This window comes from Drosophila albomicans, chromosome 3 (assembly GCF_009650485.2).
Source record: "Drosophila albomicans strain 15112-1751.03 chromosome 3, ASM965048v2, whole genome shotgun sequence".
In the NCBI taxonomy this organism is placed as follows: domain Eukaryota; kingdom Metazoa; phylum Arthropoda; class Insecta; order Diptera; family Drosophilidae; genus Drosophila; species Drosophila albomicans.
The window spans coordinates 38,514,892-38,526,042 of NC_047629.2; the positions used below are offsets into that span (position 1 = coordinate 38,514,892).

Sequence of the window (11,151 nt, forward strand, 5' to 3'; positions counted from 1 at the left end):
TAGTTAAGTCTTTTATTACGTTAAATTGTAAGTTTAAATGCAAAAGCGCCATGTTTATCTATAATACAGGACAAGCATTTTGCGAGTAGGATAAATAGAATCCTCGATTCGATATATCCATCTCCTCGTTGGCATCCGTCACGGAATAAACTACAAAAGGTTTCGCCGCACTTGTCGTGGACACCAAACCGAGGCCACAAAACCTATCGCTTGGCATATTAGTGCCACCTTGCGTGGGCGACGGTATAATAATGTAATCGGTGGTGCAATCTTGACTCTGCACCGCCGATGTGGCCAACAGCGTAGGATCCACGGCACCCACATCGTTGGTCATCGTAAACGAGTACGAATCCGAGCTGACCTGACTGTATGTGATGGAACACATGCCCGTCGCCTTGCGTATGCAAATCCCATAGCGCATGCTCGCCAACTGTCGAGTGCCCTGCACTCCAATCGAGTTGAGAGCAGACGATGCAGCGGAGACATAATTGAAGCTAGAGATTGTACCACTCGAGGCATAATAGTACTGCAGACAACCAGCGGGCGCCAAAGTGGCCGAGGAGCAACCCAGCATGCGTATCTGGAACTGCCACTGGCGATTGAATGTGTAGCCCGAGGAAGTGGCCACCGAGATGGTGATGGGACTAACGCCATTAAAGTCCACATAGATATGTTGGCCCGAGTTTTCGCCACAAATTGTGGGCACTTGCGAGGCGCCGCCACTGATTGTCAACGCATCCGTGCTGCAGAGTCCATCACCTGTTGGCGGTGCCAGCGACAAGGCGAGGAAATCGACGCGCAGCTGACAAATTGAAGAGTCCGGAGGTGTGACCACAATTGAGCAACGACCGCCGCCGGCATAAGGTGCCGGATAGTTGCTGTTGTAGAAGTAGGTGTTGTTGTAGGTTGTACTAGCACCACAAGTGCGTTGATCTGTAAGGTAGAGATACCTCTGTGAGCTGGAGAGGATTAAGACAGTCGAAGCGGGTACAAGACTTACATATGCAGCAAATGGCCTGGTTGGTGATCGTGGAGCAACTTCCCGCGGCTACGCCACTGTTGTCCGTGCACTCGCCGTTGATCTGACAGGTTCCCAACAGCAAATTGTTTCCCTGGCAAATGTCATTGGAAAAGCGACCGATGGTGTAGAAGGGAAACCCTGAAAGAGCATAAATTAATTGGTGTGAATTATTAAATAAGTTAAATGTGATCGGGAAGATTAATGTACTTAATCGTCGGGCTGATCTAATTAGTTATTCTTCTAAAGAAAAATTCTTCGAGAGTTGTGAAAGTATATGTGCGTGATTAAGACATTAATTGGAGATGTTCATCTTGAAAATATGTAAATTTAAATTAGACTGTAAAGTAGAATTCCGTGAAAATTCTAAACTTGTATTGAAATAATCAAAATTTAGAGTAAACTTCGAAAGTTCAATTTATATAGAAAAGAAAGCTTGCAAAAATAAATCATTTCGTAAATGTATAAAATAAAAAAATAGTAAAATGGCTCTAATTAAGGAAAGTTGAAAACTTACAGATGAAAGAAAATACATAAGTCATATTAATTAAAAATCTTATTTAAAGAATGATTTATGATGAGAACGATTTAGGGATTGTTACGTTGAACTAAAGAACTTAATTACAAAAAGAAGAATACTAGTGATTAAGGAAAATTCATCTATCTTTCTCTTAATAAATTCATATGATTTGTAAAATTTGGGAATAAGTCTCAACATTTTTAATTGAACTTCTAAGCTAAAATCTTAATCAGGATAATAAAAACGTTTAAAGTAAATATGCAAACATTATGGAACTTAAAAAATTATAATTCACTTAATTGTGAAATAGTTACTATATAACTTTTAAAGAGTGAAGAAGGAATCGGAATTCCTTGGGGATATTCCATTTCATTGTGATACTTTCGTGAAGAATCTATTTGAAATGCACTGGTTGTCAAGCGGTGACAGCTGCGAGCGTGTCTAAGACTAAAGAGTCCAGCACGGAAGTTGTGCGCATTGGAACTGGGTGATAATTGAAATGTGACCCACATACATACTTAAAACCATCGACGACAAAACAAACGAATCGCACTCAACAGAAAACTAGGCAAACTTTTACTTCAATACTTACAGCGAGGATTTCTGGTGCCATTGCGCGCCAGTCCGGTGTCAGACTCATCCAAAGCATCCAAGCTGGTATCGTTGAGAGAGCGAAGACTCTCATTCTGAAGCAACAGTTGGCTGCTGGCGCGTGCAGCACTGTAAATGCCAACAATGTAACTGCTGAAGAAGAGGGCGACTATAGCCAAGATGCGCGTGGAATGTGTACGTGCGGACATGATGATGATGATGATTATGATGATTATGCTTGGACTATTTGTTCACTTTCGGTTTTCACTTCAGGCAGCAGCAGCAGAATATTTCAGAGAGAGAGCGAGGAGAAGACGTCGTCGTGGTCGCGTCAATGTTCCGATTGTGACTGAGCTGAGGCAGGTCGAAAACTTTGCAGCTTACTGTGTCACGGTAGTTGAGGACTTGAAGGTGCTAATTGATAGACAGCGACTCAGCCCATTCCCATTCCGATTCTCTCTTGATGCAGCGCAGCAAGTCGTGTGGTGTTTATTTCGGCGACTGCAAATATTTGGAGCATTCACGCACAGCCAGCCACTTGATCAATTCCAGCTCCCTGCGCCACGGCCCATTGATAATGATAACAAAAATGGGTAAAAGCATTATTAAACGACAGCAAACAAAATTAAACCAGACACCGTGATGAAAGTGTTACAAACTCTGCATGTGTGCGTATGTATGTAGTTACTACGCACACGAGCTGTTTATAATGTGATCCCATGATTCTACATAGTAGAAAGTGGCTGTTATATTTGTTTTACGGAAACGGCACTTCACAAATATTTGAATTGTATTTATAGTTGAACTGTGTGACCGCCTTTATGACGGTGTAAGATGATGTAACAGCCACACTTAGAAAAGGTCGCAGTTTTGCGCTGCATTGGCAACACTGGCGCACGCGTGCGTGCCTGCATTGCATTCATCGCATCGGCTAGTGGCGGCACACTACGCACGACTTCAATTAGCAGACTTGCACTAATTACGATGAGCCGATAGTGGTGGTGATAGTACATGCGACTTACAGTTACTAATTAATGCTTAAACTCAATCTGGAAGGTAAAAGTGGTTGGTAGAAAGTCGCAACAGTTCTGAAGTAGTGTTGTCTTAAGTTGTAGATAAGTAATACAACTAAAGTAGCTAAGAGCCAGATAACTTTCGTATACAAAATATAGTATTTACGAATATTCTACACTGCATGTACATTTTGTATTTGCAATACAATAATTTCGGCATAGATGGGGCGATAATTTGATGACATCGTGTAATCCCGAATAGTGTTTATGTTTTATAATTAAGTTATTTGATTTTAGAAAAAGAATAAGTGGTGCTAAGTGGATTGTGTTTTCAAAATAGTCGAAGTTAATGTGCAACAGCTAAATTTAGCTCTACTGCTCTAATATTTTGACATTCTTGTTTTCTGTTGGTTGACAGTTTACTTTTTATTATAACAAAATAACTAGCTACTAAGCATTAGCGCTTATTCAATTTCAATGACAGCGCCCGCCTTGGTCAGTGCTTCCTTTAACTTCTCGGCCTCATCCTTTGGTATGTCCTCCTTGACCACAGTCGGTGCACTCTCAACAAACTTCTTCGCCTGCACCAGATTCATGCCCTCGAGCAGATTTTTCACCTCTTTGATGAGCGCCACCTTCTGCTTCTCATCGAACTTCACCATCTTCACCTTGAACGATGTCTGCACCTTCTTGGGCGCCGCCTCCTCCTCGTCTTCGGCAGCAGCACGCACTGGGCCGCCAACGGCGATTTGTGGTGCAAATGCGGTCTCTGGCAGATTGAGTTTCTGTTTGAGCAGCGTGCTCAGCTCGGCCACTTCGAGCAGATTCAATGCCGCAATGTTGTTCACAATACTATCCAGTTTGACATTTGGCGGCTTTGGAGCACCCTCTGGCACCGGAGGCACGAGTTTCTCAGTTGCAGCCGCTGTCGCTGCGGGGGCAGCAGCGCTGTATTGGCGTTGCACATTGATGGAGCGCCTCAGCTGACGTAGAACAATTCGTGTGATTTGCATTTTTTACTTGGCTATCAATGTGAAATGTACTTTAAGTTAGCAAACTCTTGAAATCGGTGTTTTATAACTTACTTACTTTTGTGTTTTTCAATGGGGCAAACGCCGCAGCAGGTTATGTGAGCAACAGTGTGACCGCAGCAGTAATTTCAAAATATACCTTACACCGAGTGCAGAGAATATACCACACTTAGCTTTTCGATATTTTCAGTGTGACCCTAAGCAAACGCTTTCTTGAAATTATTTTAAAAAAATGAATCAAAACTTTTAAAAAATAGTTCTCATTTAATTTTTATTTAATTTTTTAATAACAATGCAACCAAATAATAAAATGCATAATAATGACTTCAAAAACTTGAATTTCCGAATGATTGGAATTTTGCTATATAATTAAAAGGAGTATTAGCCTTCATTAAAACAACATATGTATCACAAAGGGAGTCCGGTGTGGTACTTGATCCATTTGAGGTAACTAGTCACTCGGGTGAATATAGCGGGGTGTTTGCGTTTCGGTTCCGGACTATCATAGCAGGATATACCGATCTGTACCGAGCTACGTGTTTCCACTAATGGGATGCCAGTATCGCCTTCCCAAGTTTCGGCTGAGGCGACTGAGACACAGATGAAGGAACTCGGAAAATCATACTTCTTCTTACAATCTTTTGCACTTATGATCCCTACTTTGGCGTACTGGAGTATTTCGGGTTTATGGGTGGAATCAAACGAGGTCGCTCCCCAGCCCGTAATGTAAGCTTTCTTCCCAGCATAGGAGGGATAGGATCTATTGATCTTAGGTAGCTTTACAGCATTAATATAGCTGTTGTATTTAACGTATGGAATGCGGATAAGTGAGATATCGTCATTAAGCTCATTACTGTTAAAGTCTTCGTGAATGATGATGTCCTTCTTACTAACAATGTACGTTACCCGCGGGGTAGATTTTAGATTGTTACCCAAGCGAACTGTGATATTATCGTAGCTAAAGAAATATACATAATTAGGCTCACTATAAAATTAAGTTATCTTTTTGAAGACTTTAAACATACTGTTCTGTGCAGTAAGCGGCGGTCAGAACCCAACGATGACTAATCAAGGAGCCGCCACACTGTAAGCCGCCTGGTAAAAGTAGTTGAACTTGGTAGGGGAACTGTCCGGGCGCAGCATTATGTCCATGGATGATGCCAACATTGGTATCATCCTCTAAGGAATTGAAGCCGTGAAGCACCGAAGCCGAGGCGTAGGCCAGAGTTAAAGCGAATACGACGAGCAGCTTCATATTGAAACCTTCTGAAAACTAATGAGTGTAAATAATTTAACACCCGCCTTATATAGGCTGCCAGGTTACCTCCTAAAACCCTAAATTTATTATCGTTAAATTGAAAATAAATCTGTGGTTATTGTTTGCCCACATAAATTATATAAATATGTGTACCCTTATGTACGGTTTAGAGGATTAGAGTTAATTTATATTATATGTATATGATATTATATTTGGTATATACATATACGGGTAATTCTCTGACTAATTTGTCCCGTATGAGACTCTTTACAGTGAAAGTAACATAAACTGAAACAATTTTAAAAATAAGAAAAGGTTATTCTTTTTGCTCTAAATGAGTACATTAATTAGAGCTAAAAATGGTTTTTAGAATTTTTATACCCGCTACCCATAGGGTAGAAGGGTATTATAACTTTGTGCCGGCAGGAAATGTATGTAACAGGTAGAAGGAGGCATCTCCGACCCCATAAAGTATATATATTCTTGATCAGCGTTAACAGCCGAGACGATCTAGCCATGTCCGTCTGTCCGTCTGTGTGTCTGTCCGTCCGTCCGTATGAACACCTAGATCTCAGAGACTATAAGAGATAGAGCTATAATTTTTTTTCGACAGCATTTGTTATGTTTGTACGCAGATCAAGTTTGTTTCAAATTTTTGCCACGCCCACTTCCGCCCCCGCAAATCAAAAAAATCGAATAACAAGCGTAATTTTAAAGTTATGATTCCTGAAAATTTGGTTGCGATCAGATGAAAATTGTCGAAGTTATTAAAGAAATACTTTTGTATGGGCAACCACGCCTACTTACTAGGGGTCTTAGTTGCTTTAGATGACAATCTGGTATATTGTGCCGTCTATGGTATAATTTGAATGCGGTACTATATCAATATACCAAATATACTATTTGGTATATTTTTAGTATTTTTGCAGTATATTCGGTATATTTTGAGAAAATTATCGCAAAATATATTTCTTTTATTCAAAATGGGTAGCGGGTATCTCACAGTCGAGTGCACTCGACTGTAGCTTTCTTACTTGTTTCTACTTTAAGATAATTGTAAAAATGAACAAATTCGTACGCAAACCAAAAAAATGAACGAATTTTTATATTTCATCGTAAAATAGAACAAGGTCCTAAAATCAATCTTAGCTCTACATATAGTGCTTATCTAAAGTTTTAAGAATAACATTCACTTATTTTTAAAGTTGATTTAGTTATAATCTTTTTCACTGTAAAAAGTCTCGCACAGGACAAATTCCGTCAGAGAATTTATTTTTTACTATCTAAGCTCTAGCGCTCACAATGTTAATTCCCTTTAAGTAGTTTACTTTAAGTAGTAAACTTTAGCGAGTTAGTTTTAGCACATAATCCATAAACTTATTTGGAAGTATATTTTTGTATGATTCGTGTTTTATGTGCCGGTGTAAACCCCTAACGCTTTATTCTCAATATATACTAATATTATTTTTTTGATAATCAAATTTAATTTCAATTAATTTTATATAATAACACTATTAAAGCAAAAAGAACGGATTTTCTTGTAGATTGTCAAAATGACCATCGTCCTGCCACTGATCCTTCTCGCTTATCGATTTCCAAAAATTAAACAGAACGGGTTTTCTTGTAGATGTCATTGCAAATTATAATACTTGAAAATTCTTATACCTATAGGTATTTTGTATTCCCGTCCACTTGAATGTATACATACAAAAAAGAATAGAGACAAATTTGCGGCTTACTGCTTGGGGGAAGAGTATTTATCAAATAAAGAATACATATTATATAAAGATTGCAGAAAGTTACAAATACAAAAAAATATTAACTTTATTTATCCACTGTGAGTTACAAATTAGAGGCAGATTTTTTTTTGAGTATTTCGTTTCTTTTACAATGCAAACACTTTGACATAATTGATGTCAAAATGACCTTCGTCCTGCCACTGATCCTTCTCGCTTATCGATTTCCAGAAATCAACCAGGGCCTGTGGTTCCTGTTCCACTTAGCTGGGTTCAGTTTGCCCCTAAAGTCATCTTCGAAGATCAGTTGGTTGACACAACGCGCAGGAATTCCATTCACTTGTGTCTTGGGCGGCACACAGTTCCCAATACGAATATCTATTTCTGGGACATACGATGATGGCGTCGTTGGCCCCACTGGGTTGGGGGGACGGGGACCGGGCTGTGGCAGCGGACTGGGAGTGCTGCCGCTGTATGCATTGACTGCATAGGCACCGTCGTCTCAGCGATAACTTAGGCCATTATAGATAACATATGTCCACTAGTATACTATGTCTCCTGGTTGCAGAGAATATTCCACATTTATAGATACTTTCAGTGTGACCCTAAGTAAGCGATATATTAAAACACTACCTCAATTCAAAATCCTGCATCGTTTTTTAATCCTTTAAAAAATTGGATCAAAATTGTATAATATCACTTTACATTTTTATTTAATTTTTTTTAATTACAATCAGTTAACGAAACTAACCAATCCAGCGCAATGCGTGCTACTTTAATTTTAAACTATACATGTCACAATGGGAGTTTGGTGTGGCGTTTGATCCATTTGAGATAACTAGTCACTCGCGTGAATATAGCGGGGTATTCGAGTTCGGGTTTTGGGCTATCAACGGATGATATACCGATCTGTACCGAGCTACGTAATTCCACTAATGGGATGCCAGTATCGCCTTCCCAAGTTTCGGCTGAGACAATTGAGGCACAGATGAGGGAAGGCCAAATATATTTTCCAAGTTTTCCAAACTTCTTCTTACAATCTTTTATACTTATGATCCCTACTTTGGCGTATTGGAGTATTTCGGGTTCATGGGTGGAATCAAACGAGGTCCTTCCCCAGCCGGTAATGTTAGCATTACAACCATCATAGGAGGGATAGGATCTTTTGATCTTCGGTAGCTTTACAGCCTTAATATGTATGCTGTATTTAACGTATGGAATGCGGATAAGTGAGATATCGGCACTAACCGTATATCTGTTAAAGTCTTCATGAATGATGATGTCCTTCTTACTAACAATGTACGTTACCCGCGGGGCCGATCTTCGAATACTACCCAAGTGAACTGTGACATTATCGAAGCTAAAGAAATATACAAAATTATGCTCGCAATAAAATTAAGTTATCCTTTTCAAGACTTTAAACATACTGTTCTGTGCAGGAAGCGGCGGTCAGAATCCAACGATGACTAATCAGAGAGCCACCGCATTGCAAGCCTTCGGGAGAAATTAGTTGAACTTGGTAGGGGAACTGTCCGGGCGCAGCATTATGTCCATGGATAATGCCGACATTGGTATCATCCTCTAAGGAATTGAAGCCGTGAAGAACCGAAGCCGAGGCGTAGGCCAGAGTCAAAGCGAATACGACGAGCAGCTTCATATTGAAACCTTCTGAAAACTAATGACTAAATAATTTAACACGCGCCTTATATGGGCTCTCAGGTTACTTCCTAAAACCCTAAAGTTATTGTTGTTAAATTTAAAATAAATCTGTGGTTATGCTTTGCCCGCATAAATTATATAAATATGTGTACCCTTATGAACGGTTTAGAGGATTAGAGTTCATTTATATTATATATTTGGGATATACATATATTTATTTTTACTATCTATTCTTTTATGTAGTTGACTTTAGCGAGTTACTTTTAGCACATAATCCTTTAAGTATATTTTAGTATGATTCGTGTTTTATGTACCGGTGTAAACCGCTATCGCTTTATTCTCAATATATTATATGTGAGTATTAGAATGACTAATATTAGGGTTTTGATAATTAAATTTAATTTCAATTAATTTTATATAACAACACTATTAAAGCAAAAAGAACGGGTTCTCTTGTAGATGGCATTGCAAATTATAATACTTGAACATTTTTATAGCTACATACAAGTGGACGGGAATACAAAAAAGAATAGAGACAAATTTGGGGCTTACTGCTTGGGGGAAGAGTATTTATAAAGTAAAGAATATAAAGATTGCAGAAAGTTACAAATACAAAAAATATTTACTTTATTTATCCACTGTGAGTAACAAATTAGAAACAAATTTTTTTTTGAGTATTTCGTTTCGTTTACAATGCAAACACTTTGACATAATCGATGTCAAAATGACCATCGTCCTGCCACTGATCCTTCTCTTTTATCGATTTCCAGAAATCAACCATGGCCCGCGGTTCCTGTTCATGCCACGGCTTCGTCTCGTAGAAGAACTCGTTGAATCCTGCCACGCTCAAGCCAAAAGTCAAATAGAACTCCTGATCGAAGGGAGCAATGCCGTTTCCCTTCTCCAGTTCATCGGCATTTGGCAATCTTTTACCTGTCACCGACGACTCACTAAACGCTCCTGTATCGCTGCCCTGCTTACAAATCTCCTCGTCATCCACCAGCCAACGAATCTGACGCGGCGTCCACTCCATCGTATAGTTGTGGAAACTGTTGCTCCAATCCTGGCTACTGCTATCGTTGCTGCCCAGCTTGTGGCACAAACGATTCGAGCGCAACGGCTCGTAGGCATTCAGCACAGCGCCCGCATACAAATCTGGATGTACGCTATTTCCCTGTCGGGTATAAGCGATGCGCAGCTGTCCCGACTTATAGTCGTCCACGCCATACACATGGGCCTTTGGCTGCAGCCACATCTGGGGCACCACGTACTTGGCACTCGGCATCTTGGCGCGCACTTCGACACGGCCATACCTGAAGGCAAAACTGTTCTTGCTGGAGAACTGAGCAGTGACCACTGGCGGCAGCAGACCGGGTATTTTTCTGTCTCTTGCATCGCGCAAGCACTCCTCCGTGTCTCGCTTGCCGGTGCATTCGCTGCCCAGATCAATTTTTGTGCTCAATTTTTGCTGAAACAATTGTTGAGTGCGTCTGGTGCGTAGTTGGACTTGATCATCTTTGACGCTGATGGTGCGCGAGTCGTTCAGATAGATGTTGAACTCGTAGTCTGGTTCACCGCTGAAACGATGCTCCAGTTGCCACTTGGCTGGGTTCAGTTTGCCCCTAAAGTCATCTTCGAAGATCAGTTGGTTGACACAACGCGCAGGAATTCCATTCACTTGTGTCTTGGCCGGCACACAGTTCCCAATACGAATATCTATTTCTGGGTCATACGATGATGGTGTCGTTGGCCCCACTGGGTTGGGGGGACGGGGACCGGGCTGTGGCAGCGGACTGGGAGTGCTGCCGCTGTATGCATTGACTGCATAGGCACCGTCGTCCCAGCGATAACCTAGGCCATTGTAGATAACGTATGTCCAGTAGTAAAGTATGTCGCCTGGTTTCAATTGTGTGTTACGATCTCGGAAAGTCCAACGTCCGTTTTTCATCTTGACAATATCACGCGCCCAGGTGCCTGCCTCGAGCCCTTCCATCTCCTCGTTGAGCTTGCCATGGAAGGCGAATAGTGTGATGCCCTCCTCGTGTGGTATGGATACCTCGAATCCCTTGGGATAGAACACCTCGATCTTGGCCTCGGGCACTTCATAGGCACTGCCTTTCGCGATTAGCAGAAAGACAGCGCACACAAAGACTGATGAAGCGTGCATCTCGATGCTGATGAGAATCTTAAATGCGCATAAAGAGTAAACTCGAAGTTGATTTTCACACAATAGATCCGCTCGCTTTGCTTTGCTTATCAAGAAACCGGTCTTTCGCTATTTATATACATAGCATTCGCGTCGAACGGCAGCTTTGGGAATTACCC

General features: G+C 40.8%; 5 protein-coding genes across 6 annotated transcripts; all 5 read right to left on the minus strand.

Moving 5' to 3' along the window:
* Positions 1–58: 58 nt before the first annotated feature.
* LOC117572629 (uncharacterized) lies at positions 59–2,534 on the minus strand. The gene is made up of 3 exons (XM_034255588.2): positions 2,131–2,534; positions 1,001–1,159; positions 59–933 (listed from the first exon to the last, which is right to left on the minus strand). Exons 1-3 carry the CDS (start codon positions 2,336–2,338, stop codon positions 59–61), a joined length of 1,242 nt encoding a protein of 413 aa, XP_034111479.1. The 5' UTR covers positions 2,339–2,534.
* Positions 2,535–3,451: 917 nt separating this feature from the next.
* LOC117567919 (39S ribosomal protein L12, mitochondrial) lies at positions 3,452–4,345 on the minus strand. 2 transcript variants are annotated; one of them, XM_034248200.2, is made up of 2 exons: positions 4,232–4,345; positions 3,452–4,166 (listed from the first exon to the last, which is right to left on the minus strand). In XM_034248200.2, exon 2 carries the CDS (start codon positions 4,153–4,155, stop codon positions 3,607–3,609), a length of 549 nt encoding a protein of 182 aa, XP_034104091.1. In that variant the 5' UTR covers positions 4,156–4,166; positions 4,232–4,345; the 3' UTR covers positions 3,452–3,606. The 2 variants fall into 2 exon arrangements, with proteins under 2 accessions (XP_034104091.1, XP_051860883.1); XM_052004923.1 differs by having other exon boundaries at positions 4,228–4,245.
* A 94-nt stretch (positions 4,346–4,439) lies between these two features.
* LOC117569117 (serine protease 1-like) lies at positions 4,440–5,434 on the minus strand. The gene is made up of 2 exons (XM_034250138.2): positions 5,199–5,434; positions 4,440–5,131 (listed from the first exon to the last, which is right to left on the minus strand). The coding sequence occupies exons 1-2, from the start codon at positions 5,426–5,428 to the stop codon at positions 4,582–4,584; spliced, it is 780 nt and encodes a 259-aa protein (XP_034106029.1). The 5' UTR covers positions 5,429–5,434; the 3' UTR covers positions 4,440–4,581.
* Positions 5,435–7,881: 2,447 nt separating this feature from the next.
* On the minus strand, positions 7,882–8,830 carry LOC117569116 (serine protease 1-like). The gene is made up of 2 exons (XM_034250136.2): positions 8,595–8,830; positions 7,882–8,527 (listed from the first exon to the last, which is right to left on the minus strand). The coding sequence occupies exons 1-2, from the start codon at positions 8,822–8,824 to the stop codon at positions 7,963–7,965; spliced, it is 795 nt and encodes a 264-aa protein (XP_034106027.1). The 5' UTR covers positions 8,825–8,830; the 3' UTR covers positions 7,882–7,962.
* Positions 8,831–9,429: 599 nt separating this feature from the next.
* On the minus strand, positions 9,430–11,072 carry LOC117570002 (gram-negative bacteria-binding protein 3). Its single transcript, XM_034251398.2, has one exon. It carries the CDS (start codon positions 10,991–10,993, stop codon positions 9,515–9,517), a length of 1,479 nt encoding a protein of 492 aa, XP_034107289.1. The 5' UTR covers positions 10,994–11,072; the 3' UTR covers positions 9,430–9,514.
* Between the last annotated feature and the right edge of the window lie 79 nt (positions 11,073–11,151).

Coding starts and splice junctions, on each gene's coding strand:
- LOC117572629 (XM_034255588.2), bottom strand. CDS start 2,338: ATGTCCGCACGTACACATTCCACGCGCATCTTGGCTATAGTCGCCCTC. Junction 1,160..2,130: donor TGGCACCAGAAATCCTCGCT/GTAAGTATTGAA, acceptor ATGCTCTTTCAG/GGTTTCCCTTCTACACCATC. Junction 934..1,000: donor CCAGGCCATTTGCTGCATAT/GTAAGTCTTGTA, acceptor TCTACCTTACAG/ATCAACGCACTTGTGGTGCT.
- LOC117567919 (XM_034248200.2), bottom strand. CDS start 4,155: ATGCAAATCACACGAATTGTTCTACGTCAGCTGAGGCGCTCCATCAAT.
- LOC117569117 (XM_034250138.2), bottom strand. CDS start 5,428: ATGAAGCTGCTCGTCGTATTCGCTTTAACTCTGGCCTACGCCTCGGCT. Junction 5,132..5,198: donor GCCGCTTACTGCACAGAACA/GTATGTTTAAAG, acceptor ATATTTCTTTAG/CTACGATAATATCACAGTTC.
- LOC117569116 (XM_034250136.2), bottom strand. CDS start 8,824: ATGAAGCTGCTCGTCGTATTCGCTTTGACTCTGGCCTACGCCTCGGCT. Junction 8,528..8,594: donor GCCGCTTCCTGCACAGAACA/GTATGTTTAAAG, acceptor ATATTTCTTTAG/CTTCGATAATGTCACAGTTC.
- LOC117570002 (XM_034251398.2), bottom strand. CDS start 10,993: ATGCACGCTTCATCAGTCTTTGTGTGCGCTGTCTTTCTGCTAATCGCG.